The 19,634-nt window shown below is 37.9% G+C and overlaps 1 protein-coding gene across 2 annotated transcripts in view; it reads left to right on the top strand.

The window, feature by feature from the left end:
* The window catches only part of DNAH5 (dynein axonemal heavy chain 5), a 173,924-nt gene that overhangs the window by 78,547 nt on the left and 75,743 nt on the right, over positions 1–19,634 (top strand). For both annotated transcript variants that reach the window (XM_068931426.1, XM_068931427.1), the window contains exons 28-42: positions 58–298; positions 759–958; positions 1,772–1,925; positions 2,568–2,731; positions 3,377–3,533; positions 4,505–4,717; positions 5,494–5,718; positions 6,822–6,994; positions 8,063–8,241; positions 9,278–9,465; positions 10,079–10,273; positions 10,924–11,058; positions 13,839–13,946; positions 16,849–17,002; positions 18,696–18,842. In XM_068931426.1, the coding sequence (XP_068787527.1) occupies positions 58–298; positions 759–958; positions 1,772–1,925; positions 2,568–2,731; positions 3,377–3,533; positions 4,505–4,717; positions 5,494–5,718; positions 6,822–6,994; positions 8,063–8,241; positions 9,278–9,465; positions 10,079–10,273; positions 10,924–11,058; positions 13,839–13,946; positions 16,849–17,002; positions 18,696–18,842 (2,633 nt within the window). The remainder of the gene's footprint in view (positions 1–57; positions 299–758; positions 959–1,771; positions 1,926–2,567; positions 2,732–3,376; positions 3,534–4,504; positions 4,718–5,493; positions 5,719–6,821; positions 6,995–8,062; positions 8,242–9,277; positions 9,466–10,078; positions 10,274–10,923; positions 11,059–13,838; positions 13,947–16,848; positions 17,003–18,695; positions 18,843–19,634) is intronic.

The following is a 19,634-nucleotide window of genomic DNA, read 5'->3' as shown; positions in this document are numbered from 1 at the left end:
GGGTAGCAGTAAGAATATCTGAAACTGTTTAATAAAGCATGGATTATTTTAATGTAGATGCCATAAGCTTCCTCGTGCTCTAAAGGAATGGCAGGCCTTTCTTGACCTAAAGAAGACTGTGGAGGACTTCAGTGAATGTTGCCCGTTGCTTGAGCGTATGTCAAATAAAGCAATGATGCCTCGGCACTGGAAGCGGATTACAGATCTCACTGAACATAACTTTGATGTAGAAAGTGAAACATTCAAACTGAGGGATATTATGGAAGCTCCATTACTAAGATATAAAGAAGAGATAGAGGTATTGGAAAGGAACAGAAATGGATGCATGAAAATAAATGTTATACTAGAATAGTATCTGGGTAGAATTAGTAAGAAGAACAGATTAGCATTCTAAAACAGGAACGGACCACCTCTTCAGTTTTCTGCACAAAAGAATGAAGGATGTATATTGTGGTGTCAATACCTCTCTTCAAAATATGCAGCTTGGCCCGGGAATTAATTTGTGAGGGTGGTTTGCTTTGCAATATTAAGGGTATGAAATGTAATCACTGTATTTTTATTTTATTCCCACTGCTGTTGGCCATATTGTGATGTGGGATGTGGATTATTAGCTGTGATGTTCATGTATCTTTAGATCTTCCCACTCGATAAATGATTGCTCATAAGCCTAACTAGGGCTAGTGGAAATACCAGTTAGATCGGGATACCAGAGGCTTGAACTGTAAATAGCTTGTTTTGATGTGCTATTTATTTACAAGGATATCTGCATAAGTGCTGTGAAGGAGAGAGATATTGAGCAGAAGTTAAAACAAGTGATAGCTGAATGGGACAACAAAACGTTTATCTTTGCAAACTTTAAAACCCGTGGGGAACTTCTCTTGAGAGGAGACAGCACGTCAGAAATAATTGCTAGCATGGAGGACAGCTTGATGATTCTTGGTTCTCTCATGAATAACAGGTAACAGGAAAGGGGGGATATAAATACTGGCAAGAGGCTTTGGTTTACTGAACAAAGCTGTCTTGCACAAAGAAGGAAAATAAACGTTTAGGTCAAAACTAACAGCTTGCTTGTCCTTGAGCGGTTCATAGGCTAGTTCTCACTGCCTGTATTACTGCATTAAGCTCTTTTGAAGGAAAGTGGATGCAGTTCTGCCTTCCTGACTAATCACCTTGACAGTTCCCCTGGATGCAAGGGGGCACTGATGAGTGTGAAAGGGATGGTTGTATGGAACTGCCTGGTTATGGCAGGGGTCTTACAGGCCTCACAGGCATGGCTATTCTGCCTCCAGTGCTAGGTGATCGCCTCTCTTGCAGAGCCTGCTGCTGAAAAAACAAAAGATCACACTGAAAATGAACTTCAAGTTGTCCTTTTTTGTATGTCAAAGCTCCCAGATAAAATAAGGAACACAGAACGTGATTGTCAGGCAGATGTTCAAAAGCAAGCATTCAGTTGATAAGGACCTGGTCACTGGCAGTCTTGCAGCTTTCAAGATGCTGTGTAGTCCCTTTCTGAAACTGTTTTACCTTAGAGTGAAATTTAAATCTTGCTCCTATTGTATCAGAGCTGTGCTAAACCCCTTGTGTTCAAGCAGCAAGTTGGAGCTAATTTGGTTTACGCTGAATTGAGTCAGGTATGGGTTTGCATTCCTTCACTTCAAACTTGCAAGTGGCAAATTATTCCTCCTTCGTATGAATAACGTTTTGAAGTTTGTGATAGCTTTGAAAAACTTGTTTCCTTCTTTAAGTAAAACAAGTGTCTCTTTTATTTTAGATACAACACACCATTCAAGACACAAATTCAAAAATGGGTGCATTATCTTTCCAACACAACAGACATCATTGAGAACTGGCTGACTGTGCAGAACTTGTGGATTTACTTAGAAGCTGTTTTTGTTGGTGGTGACATAGCAAAGCAGCTTCCAAAGGTTTTCAAATATACCTTTTTTCAGCTAGATTTCCTAGTTTTTAAGAGTAAAACGTAACTTGGATGACGTAATTAAGGCAGTAACATAAGCTTCATTGTTCTGGTACTTAACAAAACTAGATTTACCAAGACGTTAGGTAAACAATGCCTGCAGGAGTATAATGTTAGAAAGAAGAATAAAATTTGTGATCCAGTTTATCTTTTCATGTTGAAGTTGTTAAACTATTAACCAATGTTTGCCTAAGTGTCACACATCTTGCCAGCCTAGTAGTACCTAGAATTTGCTGGGAATCCTTATTTTAAGCTTTCCCACATTGCTTTTTGAAGCAAAAATCAACTTTCATTTTTAGAAGAAAAATATTCAAATTTGGAGCATGCAATTCAAACATAAGGAGTTATGAGTATTTTTCTCTAAGAGTGATGGGGCAAGAAAGCACTTATTGAGCTTGACAGTGAGGAATAAAATGAATTGTATTGTATAGGCTGAAAGATTTGTGTTCCTCTAAGCTGAAAAATCCTTAGTGTTTGGACACTGGTGATTTCTGGTGAGAAGATTGCTAACTCTATAAGTGAGTACCTTTTCTCTCTTCTCTCTTTCTTCCTCCATCCCTTCCCTTCTGCGTTTATCCCCATGTTTCAACAGGAAACAAAGCGTTTCTCTAACATTGATAAATCCTGGGTGAGGATCATGACCCGAGCCCATGAAATACCTAATGTAGTTCAGTGCTGTGTTGGAGAGGAAATCATGGGACAATTACTACCACATTTACTAGAGCAACTTGAAATCTGTCAGAAATCACTCACAGGGTAAGACTACTACAAGAGCACTGTTTGGGGCAGATGGTTGTGAATTGTGTAACTAGAAAAAGAGCAATTGCTTAGGTACTGTCCTGTGGACTTTGCAAAGATCAGATTCTTATTCTCCTGTGCATTCAGCTGAACTGAGTAAATAAGTTCCAGAATGATATAACGCCTCCAAAGAAGTTGCTAGCACCCCACTGGTAAGTATTTGATGGTTGACTAAGCTCTCAATGTCTGCCTCTGTTGATACTTAAAGCTGGTTCAGCCTAGTGCCAAGCCAGCAAGCAGTCTAGATCTGTACGTCCTATTTGCCTTCCTGCATCTCTGGGGGAAGTTCAGCATGAGGGACCTGAATAGCAAATAGCTGACAAAATATAAAAACACTTTATTTCAATTTGATTTCTTTTCTTTTGAATAATGATTACATTCCATCAAATAACAATAACTTTCAGTGAAATAATTTTAGATGTTAGAAAAGTAGCTGCCTAATGTGAAGGTATGATGGGTAAGAATTGTTATTATTACCACTGATGAAAATTGCATTAATATATTGTGAGAAATCCCATCTTTAAGAGGGAAAGGATGCATAAATTAACTCTAATTCTTTTCCTATCTCCTTCCCCTCTCCTCCCAATTTTGTTTTAAATGCAGGTACCTGGAGAAAAAACGGCTCCTATTTCCACGATTCTTCTTTGTGTCAGATCCTGCTCTCTTAGAAATTCTTGGCCAGGCATCAGATCCTCACACTATACAGGCCCATCTACTGAATGTCTTTGACAATATTAAAACAGTCAAATTCCATGAGAAGGCATGTGCTATCCCTTCCTCAATATTACTTTAGATTGTTAAACAGTGCATGATATTTGTTAAGTAGAAAGTTACCTAGGTGCATGGGACATTTAAAGGTTTTACAAAGCTCATCTCTTACTTGATGCTGTGTAGGTTTTCCTTCTGTAAAATATGATTTCATATCCTCATTTGCTTAATAGGAAAACTTTATGAAGAATAGCAAAACAAACTAAAAATTTGCACCAGTGCTTGGGTTTCAGGAGAAAAAAAAAAACGGAATTTTGTGGCTTAATATAGGCTAGTGTCCTCTCAAATGAGCTTCTTATTTTTTATGAACTTATTTGTATGTTCAGATTGCTTATATTTGTATGTAGTCATCCTTTTTTTTTAATTGTAAGAAAAAAATGAAGCATCTCGTCCCTCATCCATTTCTGAGTCATCCTTAATACTTTTTCAAATGAGTTGTTTGAAGAACAATTTTGTTATATCCTTTACGACAAGAATAGGTTGCAACAAAGAAGTTTTCTATGTATATACAGATGTTTTTTTAGACACTATCTACCTCCTCATGCCTTTGAAATTCCTTTGCTTGACCATATTCCTTAACTTTTGTGTTTCCACTCTTTTTAGTTTTTAATGCTATAACTTTTGTTAGAACATTAAGCTGCCACTAATGGGGAAAGCTGTCCTTTATTGTCACTACACAGTGGATACGACCGCTGAAATTGAGGTGAAATTTAAGAATTTTCAGTGTACTGGGGTTTGTTTACCTGCTCAGATGACACTAGCTTTTTAAAGCCTTTCTGGACACCAAGAGTAATGATTTAATTGATATTATGTCTTGTTTAGCAGATTGGTATCGTTTATTAGTTACATAAAAGAACTTAATGGAATGATGACAGGAAGATCACACAGTTGTGGTAGAGAAATGACAATTTATCACTGCAATGATAAATCTTTAAATCACAAACTGTTCTTTGTGTTTATTAGATATATGATCGTATATTGTCAATTAGCTCACGAGAAGGTGAAACTATAGAGCTGAGTAGAGCTGTAATGGCTGAAGGTAACGTGGAAGTTTGGCTCAATTCTCTATTGAAGGAATCCCAGTCATCACTGCATTATATTATTTGCCAGGCAGCCACGAACATCCAGGAAACTGACTTCCAGTTGACTGAATTTCTTTCTACTTTCCCAGCTCAGGTAAAATAATTATTACATTAATGAAGAATTACTCACCAACGTATAACGTATCAATGGGATTTTCTTGTCTTTGCAATTAAAATTGCAACCATTGTTATAAATACAAAACTGACAATTTTATCTTAATCATTGCAATCTTTTAAGTTCCACTTTACATATCTGAAACCAAAAGATCAAAACTTATCTTGAAGCTCTTGTGCAAAAAATGCTAAATGCAATAAATTATTGCAACAGACTTAACACTATTTCTTTACAAGCTTAATACCTGATTGTTGAAGGAAAAGCAGTAGCATTGTATCTGTTCGTTTATGTATTCAGGCAAAGTATATCACTAAAAGTTTGGAGTGGGGGAAGTAGTACTGCGGGGAAATTATTTTCTTACTAGAAATTTCTTCACTTGTGATCAGGAATGTTGTTGGAGAGGAAATAAAGAGTTTATGAATTATTTAAAAAAAAAAAGGATTCTGAATTGAAGCATTAATTATTCACTAATTGGTTCTTAATTCTATATTATGATGTAAACCATATTGAACAGTTGTATCAGCAGTGCCTCAGAGGCAGCACCTGTAAGACCAACGTTTGGACTTAACTATGTATTTATGAATGTGATTGGGACACAAAATAAGTGTGTGGGCTGACTGACTGTATGGATGAACAAAAAAATTATTCTATGCAAATTCTGCTAGAACCACTTCTTCAGGTTTTCCATGTCTGTGAACGTACATCCTAGATGAAAGAGACAGTATTTTGAAGCATGCTATTTCTTGTTTCCTCAGGTTGGATTATTGGGGATTCAGATGATTTGGACACGAGACTCAGAAGAAGCTTTGACTAATGCTAGGTATGATAAAAAAATTATGCAAAAGACAAACCAATTTTTCCTTGATCTACTCAACATGCTGATAGATGTGACAGCAAAAGACCTTAATTCAGTGGAACGAGTTAAATATGAGACATTAATCACTATCCATGTGCATCAGAGGGACATCTTTGATGGTCTGGTAAGTGCTGAAAATTTCAAAATGGATTATGAAGTGGTAGTCACTTAAAACAGTGTGAAGAGACATGATGAAAATGTTGCTATAACCTATGAACTCCTCTCTCTTAAACAAAACATTTAATTTCAGGACTATAATGATTATGTGACTAGGAATATTATAGAAAAGCTTATTGCAAACAGTGTCATAACTTCTCTTTAAGTAATTCGGTGTTTCTTTGTTTCTTTTTTGCCCCACAGCACTAGAATAATTTTGTAATGCCTTCTGTTGACCTATTTAAGTTAGATGCCTCTGCATGAACAGTTAGGGACCTTTTTTTCCCTCATGTATTATGTGTTGCAAGTAATAGTGCTTTCCAAGGACTAAACTGTGAGTCTCACGGCAAAAATAGAATAAATGTAGTGTTATAGTACAGGATAAAGCTTGCAGTTGTCTGCAGCTGCTATGACCTCTATTCCAGTTTCAATAGCATGCCTAATTATTACTTAGGTATTTACTTATTCACTTCACACCTTATCATGCTACCACAGGATACTAAAATTAGGAAAATGTAGGCATTTGCTACCTAAGCAATCACAGTTAACAACTAGCACACTTTTTTTTTTTTTACACATAGGAAGCTCTGGACCTGATTCTGAAATTAAGCTGCTCAAGAAAATTTTAACCCGCTGCTGATAGGCAGGCATACCTAGCTCTTCTAGGGCCAGTTCTTACTAGTAAAAATCCTCTTTCCTAGTACTTCTGCAAAGTCTCACAAGCCTCTCTTTTACGTACAGCTTGCGGGGCCTCTTTTTAAATAGAAGTTTTAAAACTCAGCTACCCTGAATTTCTCCCATCTCTGTTCAACTTCTTAACTAGTATCTGTGCACCATGGCACTCTGTTAAAATACCTTTTCTCCTAGTTTGTGTGCAGGGTCGTCCTATTCTCATGCCATTTTTGTTTAAGATAAAATATCATATTACGTTCTTCCTGCTTGAAAGTAAAACTCAAAACGATAGTTAAAAGAAATGGAAGTTCTAATATTAACTAGACTTAAAGAATTTTGTTTGGGGGTGATAGACTGTTTGTTACTATTATTATTTTATTTTTCCCCCTCTTTTCTTAGTGTTGCATGCATATCAAGAGCCCTACAGACTTTGAGTGGCTGAAACAGTGTAGATTTTATTTTAATGACGACGCTGATAAAATGATGATTAATATCACTGATGTGAGTTTCACGTACCAGAATGAATTCTTGGGCTGTACTGACAGGCTTGTCATAACACCACTTACAGACAGGTGACAAAGACTGTTTTTATTCCTTTACTCTTTGATCCCAAATCTAGGCTTTTAGAGCTCAGTTAAGTCAACCTTGTTGGATGCAAAATAGATCTCTGCAGAGCTTATCCTTCTGTGTCTTATTAGAGTCAATGATTTCAAGTGGGATTCATGAATATTTTTGTTTCTGTGCCTTATGATATGGAATAACTTCCAAACAACTTCATTTCTGCCATATAATTATGTTCCTCATGTACAAGACATATGTGAACATGATCCTCATTTATAAGACCTAATATACCTGACAATGAGGTACATCGTACAGAGAGATATCTGTTTGCAAGGGAGAGCTAAGGAAGATTAGAGAGGAAAAACAATAATTATATTCAGCTGCAATGGATTAAAGGTCTTTTTTCTAGAAGGATGTGGAAGTAATTATAATCCTATTTTAGTAGGTCTATCTGCCTAACTGTAGTAATAACAAGAAGAATACTTTATAAGCTATCAGTGACAAAATAAGGCATTTTAAGAATATATCTATTTTTTTGCTATTCCCTATAGCAAATTCTAGAATTTTTCTTTAGATAAATTGATAGCTGATGGTTTACAGCATTGTACAGAAGTTTCAGTTATGAAAATGGAGTGCACTATATGATCAAATTTTAAAGGTGGAAATAAAGAAAGCAGAGAGCGCTATGTTTCAGAGTTGTACTCCACAGTGTTATGTAGCTCAGAGATATTGTAGTTAACAGTAATTTAAGAACTAATCTAACCAAACTAGGCTAAGCAGGGTCTCAATCTGCTTTCCTCCTGTCTTGTGATTGTTCAGGTTGTTGATTATTGAAGATTATCTGTTCCTCTGCTTTGTGTATGAGGACATGAGCCTTAGCGTTACCCACATCAGGGACTGAGTGAAGGGTTTTCCTTCTGACTGATTTAAATTGTAATTAGAGACATGTTATTTCAATAGTTTCCTGACATCCTTAAATCAGGCCTTCTTCATGTCAAACAATTTTCGGTAAGGACATCTGGCATATACAGAAAACTGCACTGTAGCCCGTTAAGTCATGATACCCTGTTGCCTTTTAGATGTTACATCACTTTAGCTCAAGCTTTAGGCATGAACATGGGTGGAGCTCCCACAGGACCTGCAGGAACTGGAAAAACGGAAACTATCAAAGACATGGGACGGTGCCTTGGAAAATATGTAGTGGTCTTCAACTGTTCAGACCAGATGGATTTCCGAGGACTTGGGAGGATCTTCAAAGGTAAGACGTAGCCTACGTGAAATCTGAGAACATCTTTGTAAAACAAGATCAACACAGAAGCAGCAGCTGCTTTTTAGCCTTTTAATGAATGCAGTTAATTAATATCTTATCAATAACATAAAATACCATTGCAACCCTGTCTCCAGGAAATAAAAATGACTAAAAGTATAAGGCAGTTTACAAGGCTAATAGATACCCTTAAATTAATCAAGGAGGACTGCCAATATGAAATGAAAAAGCTGTGAAACTTATTGCTGAACTGGTGGAATGTCTTGGATGTGGTTTCTGTATTGTAACTCCTTACAAATATCAATATTTTTATTGGTTGAAGGAAGTGCCTGAAAGGCAGTGTATCTGTATTTAAAAATTATAATTGGCACAGTTCTCTGTATTTACATGGAGATGACAATTATTTTTAGGCATTAGAAACTGATACCTGTTAATGATGGCAAATGAGTCCTTTGCTGTTTAGCTTTTAAAGTCTTATATTTTTACAAATAACTGTAAACTGTGATTTCCTCCCCACCTCTTCTCTCCCCCCCCCCCCCAAAAGAAATCTGAGAAAGACTGGACCCTTAACCTCTTTCCAGATGAAAGCAGTTTCACTGTTCATGCTCATCTGCGAAATAAGCTGTTCACAACTAGTTAATTTCATAGACTTAAATTCTTCCTGAATTTTCTTGTGGAACTAAATAACTAAAATAATAGGGTAGGGGTTTTGCTTAAATTCATTTATGGAGGTTTATAGGAGGAATTTTTGCGGGGTAAGGAGGAACAGGAAAAACATCCAAGATACAGAACAAAGGAGCAGAGATTTAGGGATATAGTGACCTAGACAGCAAGCCTGAGGACTTTTGGAACTTTGTACATTCTTATTTGGAAAAGAATTAAACTCCTCTCCTTGTCCCTTTCCCAACCCGCCAAAAGGAATGTTTTTTTTCTTGAGGCAGATGAATGTGATTTTTGGCTGATGAATTGCACCAAAAAAGGGCTAACAACTTAATGATCAGATGCTTCATTGCTTTTCTCTTTGAAGGTCTTGCTCAGTCTGGCTCCTGGGGTTGCTTTGATGAGTTCAATCGTATTGATTTACCAGTACTATCAGTAGCTGCACAGCAAATTGCAATTGTGTTGACATGTAAGAAGGAACATAAAAAAAGCTTTATTTTTACTGACGGAGATAATGTGGAAATCAACCCTGAATTTGGCATCTTTCTTACTATGGTGGGTACTCAGCGGGTATCTGATATGCCAGCGATGATTGTGCGATAATAATTTCTAATCTGGTATATTGAAAAAGTACTCGTGAACTCTGAATTCACCGAACATGCAGAACTTATTGACAGTTTGAGAAATGAACACGATTTCAAAGACAGTTTACAGGGTCTTGTTTCAGTGACATCAAGTGTCTGCAATTTATAAATAACTCAGTTTGCTACAGAAACCAGCACAGTAAAGACAAGTTGTTATCTCAATGTCAGATTCCTTTTGTGTACCTGAAAATATATTGTGCTTCCCAAAGCATATTTGTTGCTATTTGTACAGAAAAATGAGCATATTCAAGTAGAAGTAGCCAGTTCAAAACTGGTCTGTTATGACAGACAAAATCTAGATCTAAACAGTTCAGGTATAACAATGTTCATAACTCTTGGAAGTAAAAAATGCTAAAATGTTGCGGATATTACTTTAGAAATGTGATGGTAAATATGCCTAGCATTTCATTTTTATGAGTGATTAAAGTAACAGCTATTTTTAACTGATCCGGATTATATGTTCTGTTGCTGATTCTTTGTTTGTGCAAGGTGCAGTCAATTTTCAAACTTGTTCTTCTCTCTAGAATCCAGGATATGCTGGACGGCAAGAACTTCCTGAAAACTTGAAGATCAACTTCCGTTCAGTGGCCATGATGGTTCCTGATCGTCAAATCATAATTCGTGTCAAATTGGCTAGTTGTGGTTTCATTGCTAATGTTATATTGGCAAGAAAATTCTTCACGCTGTACAAGCTGTGTGAAGAACAACTGTCAAAGCAGGTGATTATTTTCATATGAGGAAAGGTTATCTTAAAGAAAGGGCATGTGTGACCGCACGAGTTATTAATATCTTTGTGGAGAAAATGGGCAACTTCATGTTACCAGGTAAGTTAAATAATGCTTATAATCTAGCAGTGCAGCTGTATGCTGTCTTGGAGGACGAATTCCTGTTACAGGTTATGTGTACACGGATGGGAATGTCATTCAAAAGATTGCTTACTATTAAAATTTCGCTGTAGTGAGTGGTGATGACTACGGCAAATAAAGGGCTTACAAATTTCTCCTATAGAGTGGGTTGAGAGGCGTTCGGTTTGTTCAGGTGTTTCTCAAATAAAGTTAGTTTCCAAGGTGCCCAGTGAATTTGAAATAGCTCATTTCTTAATAGTCCTTGGGGACATCATCTTGGCTCAGAGACTTGAATCTAAACCTACCTTACTACATTTCTTGTTCCTGTCACACCTTAGAGTTTAATAAATGGCAGAGGAATTAAGTTGCCCATGGTGATATAGCCAAAGGCCGGGTGCTGGATGTTTGGAGATATTTGGGCCACATGTACTCATACATATCCATACTTTGAATGATACATATGAACTGTTTGATCCCTATTAACTAGGGGAATTTATTTTTTTCAAACTTTATATGTTGCCTAGGTGCATTATGATTTTGGCTTGCGGAATATATTGTCAGTATTGCGCACATTAGGAGCAGCAAAAAGAGCAAATCCTACAGATACTGAATCTACCATAGTCTTGCGTGTGCTGAGAGACATGAACCTGTCTAAACTGGTAAGTTCCAAGGACCTGATAAATGAATTTCACTGCTTTGGAGCCACATGCATTTTGGAAACAAAATTTAAATCTGATAAGATGATCTGTTAAGAGGGGTCCAAGAAAGCTGGTTAATATTCAAGCATCACCTCCTCCAGGCTCAAGATGGGTGCATCCCCCTGAGTAAGAAATCCAGCAAAGCGGGCAGGAGACCTGCATGGATGAGCAAGGAACTCCTGGCAAAACTCCCACAGAATAAGGAAGTCTACAGAATGTGGAAAAGGGGACAGGCCACTTGGGAGGAATACAGGGCCGTTGTCAGAGTGTGCAGGGATGTGACAAGGAAGGCTAAGGCCCGTTTGGAAGTAAATCTGGCAAGGGATGTCAAGGACAACAAGAAGGGCTTCTTCAGATGCATCAGTAGCAAAAGGAAGACAGAGTAGGGAAAATGTGGGCCCGCTGCTGAATGGGGCGGGTGCCCTGGTGACAAAGGATCTAGAGAAGGCAGAGTTCTTGAATGCCGCCTTTGCTTCAGCCTTCACTGCTAAGGCCAGTCCTCAGGAATTCCAGACCCTGGGGACAAGAGAGGAAGGCTGCAGAAAGGAAGACTCTGCCTCGGGCGAGGAGGATCGGGTTAGAGATCTTTTGTCCAAACTTGACATCCACAAATCCATGGGCCCCGATGGGATGCACTCACAAGTGCTGAGGGAGCTGGCGGATGTTATGGCTAGGCCACTCTCCATCATCTTGGCAAGGTCCTGGAGATCAGGAGAGGTGCCTGAGGACTGGAAGAAAGCCAATGTCACCCCAGTCTTCCAAAAGGGCAAGGAGGAGGAGCCAGGAAACTCCAGGCCTGCCAGCCTCCCCTCCATCCCTGCAAAGGTGATGGAACAGCTCCTCCTGGAGGTCATCGCTAAGCATGTGGAGGACAAGAAGGTGATCAGGAGCAGTCAGCGTGGATTCACCAAAGGGAAATCATGCTTGACCAACCTGATAGCCTTCTCTGGTGGAATGACTGGCTGGGTAGGTGAGAGCAGAGCAGGGGATGTTGTCTACCTGGACTTCCGCAAGGCTTTGGACACTCTCTCCCATCACATCCTCCTAGGTAAACTCAGGAAGCGTGGGCTAGGTGAGTGGACGGTGAGGTGGATGGAGAACTGGCTGGATGGCCGAGCTCAGAGGGTTGTGGTCAGTGGCACAGAGTCGAGTTGGAGGCCTGTAGCTAGTGGTGTCCCCCAGGGGTCAGTGCTGGGTCCAGCCTTGTTCAATGTATTCGTCAATGACCTGGAGGAAGGGACAGAGTGCACCCTCAGCAAGTTTGCTGATGATACTACACTGGGGGGAGTGGCTGATACCCCAGAGGGCTGTGCTGCCATTCCGAGGGACCTGGACAGGCTGGAGAGGTGGGCGGAGAGGAACCTCCTGAAGTTCAACAAAGGCAAGTGCAGGGTCCTGCCCCTAGGCAGGAAGAACCCCAGGCACCAGGACAGGCTGGGGGCTGACCTGCTGGAAAGCAGCTCTGCCGAGAAGGGCCCGGGAGTGCTGGTGGACAACAAGTGAAGCATGAGCCAGCAGTGTGCCCTTGTGGCCAAGAAGGCCAAGGGGATCCTGGGGTGCATGAGGCAGAGTGTTGCCAGCAGGTGGAGGGAGGTGATCCTGACCCTCTCCTCAGCCCTGAGGAGGCCTCACCTCAAATACTGTGTCCAGTTCTGGGCTCCCCAGTACAAGAGAGACATGGCCCTACTGGAGAGAGTCCAGCGGAGGGCTACAAAGAGGATGAGGGGCCTGGAGCATCTCTCCTAGGAAGAAAGGCTGCGGGAGCTGGGCCTGTTCAGCCTGGAGAAGAGAAGACTGAGAGGCGATCTCATCAATGTGTACAAGTATCTGAAGAGGGGGTGTCGAGAGGATGAGGCCAGCCTCTTCTCCGTGGTGCCCAGGGACAGGACAAGAGGCAACAGGCAGAAACTGAACCACAGGGAGTTCCATCTGAACCTGAGGAAAAACTTCTTTCCTGTGAGGGTGACAGAGCACTGGAACAGGTTGCCCAGAGAGGTGGTGGAGTCTCCTTCGCTGGAGATATTCAAAACCCGTCTGGACGTGATCCTGGGCAATATGCTCTAGGTGACCCTGCTTGAGCAGGGGGGTTGGACTAGATGATCTCCCGAGGTCCCTTCCAACCTCAACCATTCTGTGATCAGTTGAAGGCTGGGTGCATCCTTTACACATAAATTGGTTTTGTTGTCCTGATGGCCTTTTGTGTTCAGAATTTTTTTTACGTATTTCTCCTGCTGCCAATAGAAGTAAGTGACCAAGTAGAAGTCTGTGTAGTAGTGTCTTGCCTTTGGAAGTTTTGACCTAAAGTTTTTCTGCTTGGTATATTTTGACACTCTTTTAGAATAATTTGCTATTATTTCTAGTAATGAGTAACATCTCATAGGTCTTCAATGGCTGACAAAACCTTTTCTACTCCTGTGACACTTCACCTTCTTTATTCTCTTTTATGCACCTTGGACAAGTAACTTACTATTTTTACGAATTTCATTGATAAAATCTACGTTAGTAAATTCCATCTATATGTTGGTGGTTTATTTTCAATAACATTGATTATTGTAAGCAACACATGATATCCTTCTGCTGAATCCTGCTAGAGTGTTTAGCACCTAGAAAGTTAGCATAGATTGTTTCTGATGTCTTTGGATATTTTTTTAGGCTTATAAGAGTTAAAGTCTTTCTTTTAAGGTGCTAAGATAAATAAGTTTTAATCTGTGTGTTTTTGTTTGTTTTTTAATTTTCTCTAGATTGATGAAGATGAACCTTTATTTCTGAGTCTAATTGAAGATCTGTTTCCAGGTATCCAACTTGATAAAGTAGGCTATCCTGAACTAGAAGCTGCCATTGACAAACAGGTAATGCCTTCCTTGATCTATACTGTTGTGCCATAACAAGCACAATGAGACATCTAAGAAAAATATTTATGTCATATCTATAAAATTGATACATTTTACTGTTTAGAGGAAAAATATGATTTGTCCTAAGTTGCTACCACTGGCATGTTGTTATTAGCCTCATTCTCAAGGATATTCCTGAACTGCTGGTTATGGTAATTTGTGGCTTCCTTGTGGGTGTCTTGTGGTGACTAATTTGAAGAATGCATGAATATACGTTCACCTTCAGTGATCCAGGATTTAATAGTTGTATAAAAACTAACAAAACATGAGTTTGAGAAGGTTTTCCTAAAACATCATTTCCTGCGTTCAGTTTCCACTAGATCATTTCAGTATGGCTGACTTAAGAATGTTAGTGGATGTAGAGGGTTAACAGAGGGTTAAGGAGGTGTGTACATTCAGATGGTCTGCTCTGTTTTAGACTGTTCTTTAGTTTTTTTTTCTCCACTTCTGAATAATTCCTCAGATAGTTATGTAATAGCTAAACAGAGAAATAAAAAGCTTGAAAAATATCAGCAAAAAGAAGGTGAAAAATAGAATTTTGAGTACATGGGTTTTTTATTTACTTGTGTTTATGGCTTCCCTAGCAAGAAAGATCTGAATCATCAGGTAATATGTATAAAACTGTTTTGTCTTCTGTAATTTATACAGCTGAAGTTAAAAAAGGGCTTGTGTAAATTAAGCTTCCATTAGGAGAAACTATAAGGAACTTGAATCTCATGCTTCAAAATGTTATTTCATAGTAAATTAAAAGAAGTGTTTGTTTCATAATATAGCTCCACTGTTGGTCTTCTGTGAAGCCAGACATAGTGTCAACCCTTTTAGAAACAACCATTAAGTCTCCTATCACTTATCTTTATGTGTAGTGTAATGACAGCCCATGCTGCAGCAGTGTTGAAGACTTAAACAGCTTTAGCTACTTTTGATTTTTTTCTTTCTTTCTTTCTTTCTTTTTTTTAATGGCTTTGTGTTATGTAGAGCAAAACTAATCAAAACTTCAGATCTGAGGATCTCATGGTGTTGTTTTTATGATGGACTGTTTTGAATTTTGGTATTTTACTTAACGACTAGTATCTTTATTTCTCATATCGCTAAAAAAGCCCTGGAGAAACTGGAAGTAGTAGACCAAATTTTGCTTGCCTCTTGAGTGTGGATCAAGAATTTGTTGAATAGATTTCTGCTGTTTTCAGAGATATAATGTTTCAGTTTAGGATGCAATCATGTTCAAGAGGACTATTTTTATTAAGGAAGGGAGATAGGAATTGTTGGTAAAAGATCATGAAGAAACAGTCATTACTTGAATCAAACTGCTTTTCTATGTTTATATGTAGAACTCTTAACGGGTTGGACCTTTTAAGAACATCTCTGTGCTGCTTCTGAACATATGTCTTTTGGATAAGAGAAATATTTAGTCTACAGATGATCAGAGAATCTATGTGTGTGTTAAAAACTGTTAAGAAAACACAGGTCTGCACTGATGGCACTGGATTAGGGTGAAGAATAGCTAATGTGACCATCTTGTTTTATGTGAAGAAAGAAAGAAAAAGAAGAGAAGAAAAAGGAGGAGGAAAGAGTTTTAGCCTCCTGAAAATGTTGTAGCCGATATCTTTACTGTACTTTGCAAACTCTGTTGCTTCAGCAACATTCTGCATTGTGATGAAGAGCTGGTGGCAGCATGTCTTGGGATTGCTTGAATTTTTTGTGCTGCCTTCTGTTCGTGGCTTCCTTGCGGAGTGGGATAAATAAGTCGAGCTGACATGAGGTTTGATATGTGAGTAATTTGGCAAATGGTAGTGCTAGCCTACCACTACAGTACAGCAACAGATTTTGTTTTTAGTATTTGATGTCGCAGAAGAACAATATATATGTTTTATGACATTCCTCTGGTTTCAAAAACCTGCTGTTGATTTCTGATAGGCTATTTAATAGAGTCACAATGGCAGGAATATCGAGTTTAAAAATTTAGTGAAGGTATTTTCCTAAAATAGATCCACTTCCTGATTCTACTGATATGATTCTAATGATCAAACTTGAGTTTTATTTTATTAATAAAAAGTTAGCACTCTTTATTGATAAAGTTTTCTGAGATTTTATTTGGAGCATTTTTTTCAAAATGGAATTATTTTGAGTTTCACTTTGATAACATGATTTTGAGTTTTTAGAAAATCTTTAGTCTCAATCAAATACATGTAGTGTGCTCTGAATTCTTAAGAAATAGTTCTAGCATTTCTCTACTAGCTAAAGACTTTTTTTATTCACTTCCAGCTGAGTCACTTTCAGAAGCAATAGCAATATTATTATAGTGAGATAGCTTCTTTAAGCTAGTAACTAGTGAAAAGTAGAATGTTTCCTCTTGTAATACTTGATTTAAGATATCATATTTTTTCTCAAAAAGGAGTTATTAAGTTACTCAAAGGTCTGTACACTGAGCAATACTTAACAAAATATTTTACAGAAGAACTCCTGCTATTGCAGGCATTTAAGGAACTTTATCATTAGAAATATATGTCATAATAATAATAACAATAATAAGAAAAGACAATAATTCTCAGAAGTAATTTAAAACTTTGTGTGGCTATGAAAGAAATTACTAGCAAGAGCATTTCTAAAATTCTTAACTTGTTCTTAAAATGAGGTTTTAACCCTTAAAAAAAGGACGGTAGGAAAAAAGTGATCGTTATTGGCCTGAATTCAAATTTGAATAGAAAATAGCTATTATTTTAATATTTCCAAATAGTTTTCTTATATACGCAGAACCTTTACAGAGAGTGTAGTCTTTTGCTAATGATAGATTTTGACTAAAATATCAAAATATCTCGTGCACAAAAGTAGTGATGATTTGGGCTTCTGTCACTCTCTGTAGGTGGAGGAAGCTGGCCTTGTTTGTCACCCTCCTTGGAAACTGAAAGTTATCCAGCTTTTTGAAACCCAGCAAGTAAGACATGGATTGATGACACTAGGGCCTAGTGGTGCAGGAAAAACTGTTTGCATCCACACTTTGATGAAAGCCATGACAGGTATGTGAGCATTTATGTTATAAAGTGTTACAGAATTCTGCTGTGTTTCTTCACAGAAAGCAGCAATTACTTCACTGCAAAGATAAATTACTGGAAGAATGAGTATCAGTGTATTGTGATACTAAATTCTGTTATGATAGTATCTTTTAGAAGCTTTTCCATTCCAAAAAATCGAAACCACAAAAATGTTTGACATTTACAGCCTCAGAGAAAGAGAATGTATAATACATGTCCTATTTTCCGTGTTCTGATACTTGCATCAGAAATTTTTATTCTAGAAATATTGAGAAAGCAGAGTTCAGTTTGGGTAGGCAGCAGATTCAAATGGTTAAACCATTTCATAGGTTCAGCTACGGTAATGCTGAAAGCATTCCTCATCATAAGTACTTACGTCTTTTTGAACATAATTCACAAGACAAGGTCTTTATCTGCAGTAGAAAATAACTGTTTCTCCTGTCATTTATTGCTCCTAGGAAATAGTTTCTGGTTTAGGCAGTGACAAAGTTTTCCGGTGTATTTTGTATCCTAGCTGAGCACTGTACAAACGTGCGTTTTTATCATCTGTACTTCTAAACAAAAACATTAGTAGAAGCACTTCTCTTAGTTTGATACGGTCAAACAGCTTATATTTGTTGGAGAAAAACATTTTTTCTGAAAGGAGCTTGCTAATCCCTTTTCACAAGCTTCGGTAGGTAGCTTATGCAATTTTCCAGAGAGTGATAGTTGCTGAAAAAATTGTTCAGCCAGTCTGGCCTGTTCTGGGAAGTGACTTAGTGTGCTTAACAAATACTATAAGCTCCAATTTCTAGTATAAATGACTATTTCATTTAGAAAAAGGCAGCAAGAGCAGATGATTACATTAGGCTATTTTCTCGTATTTCTCTGGTACTGAGAAATGAACTACTACCAAGACAAGGAAGCTGTAGTACATCTGTCAAGCTAATCTTCTAGCATAACCTTGTGAAATGTAAAACTTCATAGTTTGCCATTCTTCTCTCTTGCACACTAATGAAATCTGATCATAATTAAGATTTTAAGATAAGCACTACTTGTTTGTTTTCTTCATCATGTTGTTAGCTCCTGATTAAATATTAGTCTTGGCTTTTCTAAAGATGTCCAGTGTAGGAGTTTTCAAGCTTTTATGAATGAATGAATTATAAAGATTATATGATGAAGTCATGGCTAGATAGAATTTAGATGCCCAAGAAGAGATTTCACAGGGTTAGGCCAATATCATTTACTTTGCCTATTCTGAGGTGTATATAAGTGCACAGAGGGGGGAAAAAAAAAAAGTCAGTCAATCATGTGGAACATCTGTCTGGTATTCTATCATTGAGTTTTAGAAAAGTACATCCGGACCAAAGTTTTAAGACTCTCTTGTTCATTAAGCCTTCACATTATTAAACTAAACCTTGAATAAATTTCATCTTGCTCTTCTTCAGTTCTTGATGAGTCCATGAAATGCAAACTGTCCTTCACAACTTTCAGAACTTTGTTCTGATTTAAATTTTGATGGTTCAACTAACAAATGTTGATGCATAGAAAGACATGAATTTTCCAAGTAAACACATAATCTCTTATAAGAGCAAATGAGGGTTGAACTATACATTTCAATATTACGTTTCTAAATTTGTCAAAGTACTCTAACTATCACATAGAATTACTGAAACTGACTGCTGATCTACCTTCATAGATTGTGGACAGCCACATCGTGAAATGAGAATGAATCCTAAAGCCATAACTGCATCACAAATGTTTGGTCGTCTTGATGTGGCAACGAATGATTGGACAGATGGAATATTTTCAACACTCTGGAGAAAAACTTTGAGAGCCAAAAAAGGTATAACAAAGAACAACTCTCCTCAAAACAAAACAAACTATAGGGCATCTCTTGAAAATGCAATTTGTAGATTCTTTTAGCATGGAAATATTGGAATATAGCTCTAAGGACTTTTGTCTATTGTTTTTATAAAGTCTCTGTTCTAAATGCTGTGTTCTAACTGAAGTGTAACGCATACTGGTGCACTGAGTTTGCTGGTCCTTCTCTTTGAAGTGATAGGTCCTTACACGGAAGACAAGTGAAAGGTCAGAATCAGTTCCCCCAGTGTTGGTATATGATACAACTTTTGGTCCTGTTTGGGTTTCCACCTGCTCTCCAGTTGCTGTTCCAGAACGGCGTGAATCTCCTTTAAATGTCGTATCTGTGAGCCCTATGCGTATTATAGCACTAGGTACTCCTGTTGAGGTGAACAGTTCCTGTTTCAAATGACCTGGGCATGTTCTTAGACTGCTGTGTCAATTAAAGGAAAAGTCTTGATAGTTTTGTCTGAAGATCAGTATGTGGCCTTGTCATTAGGCCTTTAGGCCTCAAGAAAAAATAAAAGAGAAAATCTTGACATTTGTTACACCATCAATTTTCAGACCAAAATCTTTAGTCTTTAAAGACGCAGATATCTGAAAATGGAAAATACTTTTATATTCAATTTTTGTTGTCTTTGTTTAAATTTAGAATTGTAGCACCCTTGAGAATGTGGCACAGCATTAGCTGCTGATTTTTCTTTTCTGCACTGATGGGAAATATAAATTAGCATGCTCACATGGCTCTCAGTCAAGTGCTCGCAACATGTCTGTA

This window comes from Struthio camelus, chromosome 2, assembly GCF_040807025.1.
Source record: "Struthio camelus isolate bStrCam1 chromosome 2, bStrCam1.hap1, whole genome shotgun sequence".
Taxonomy (NCBI): domain Eukaryota; kingdom Metazoa; phylum Chordata; class Aves; order Struthioniformes; family Struthionidae; genus Struthio; species Struthio camelus.
The sequence above is the reverse complement of the archived record's forward strand: the minus strand, read 5'-3'. Positions and strand labels throughout refer to the sequence as shown.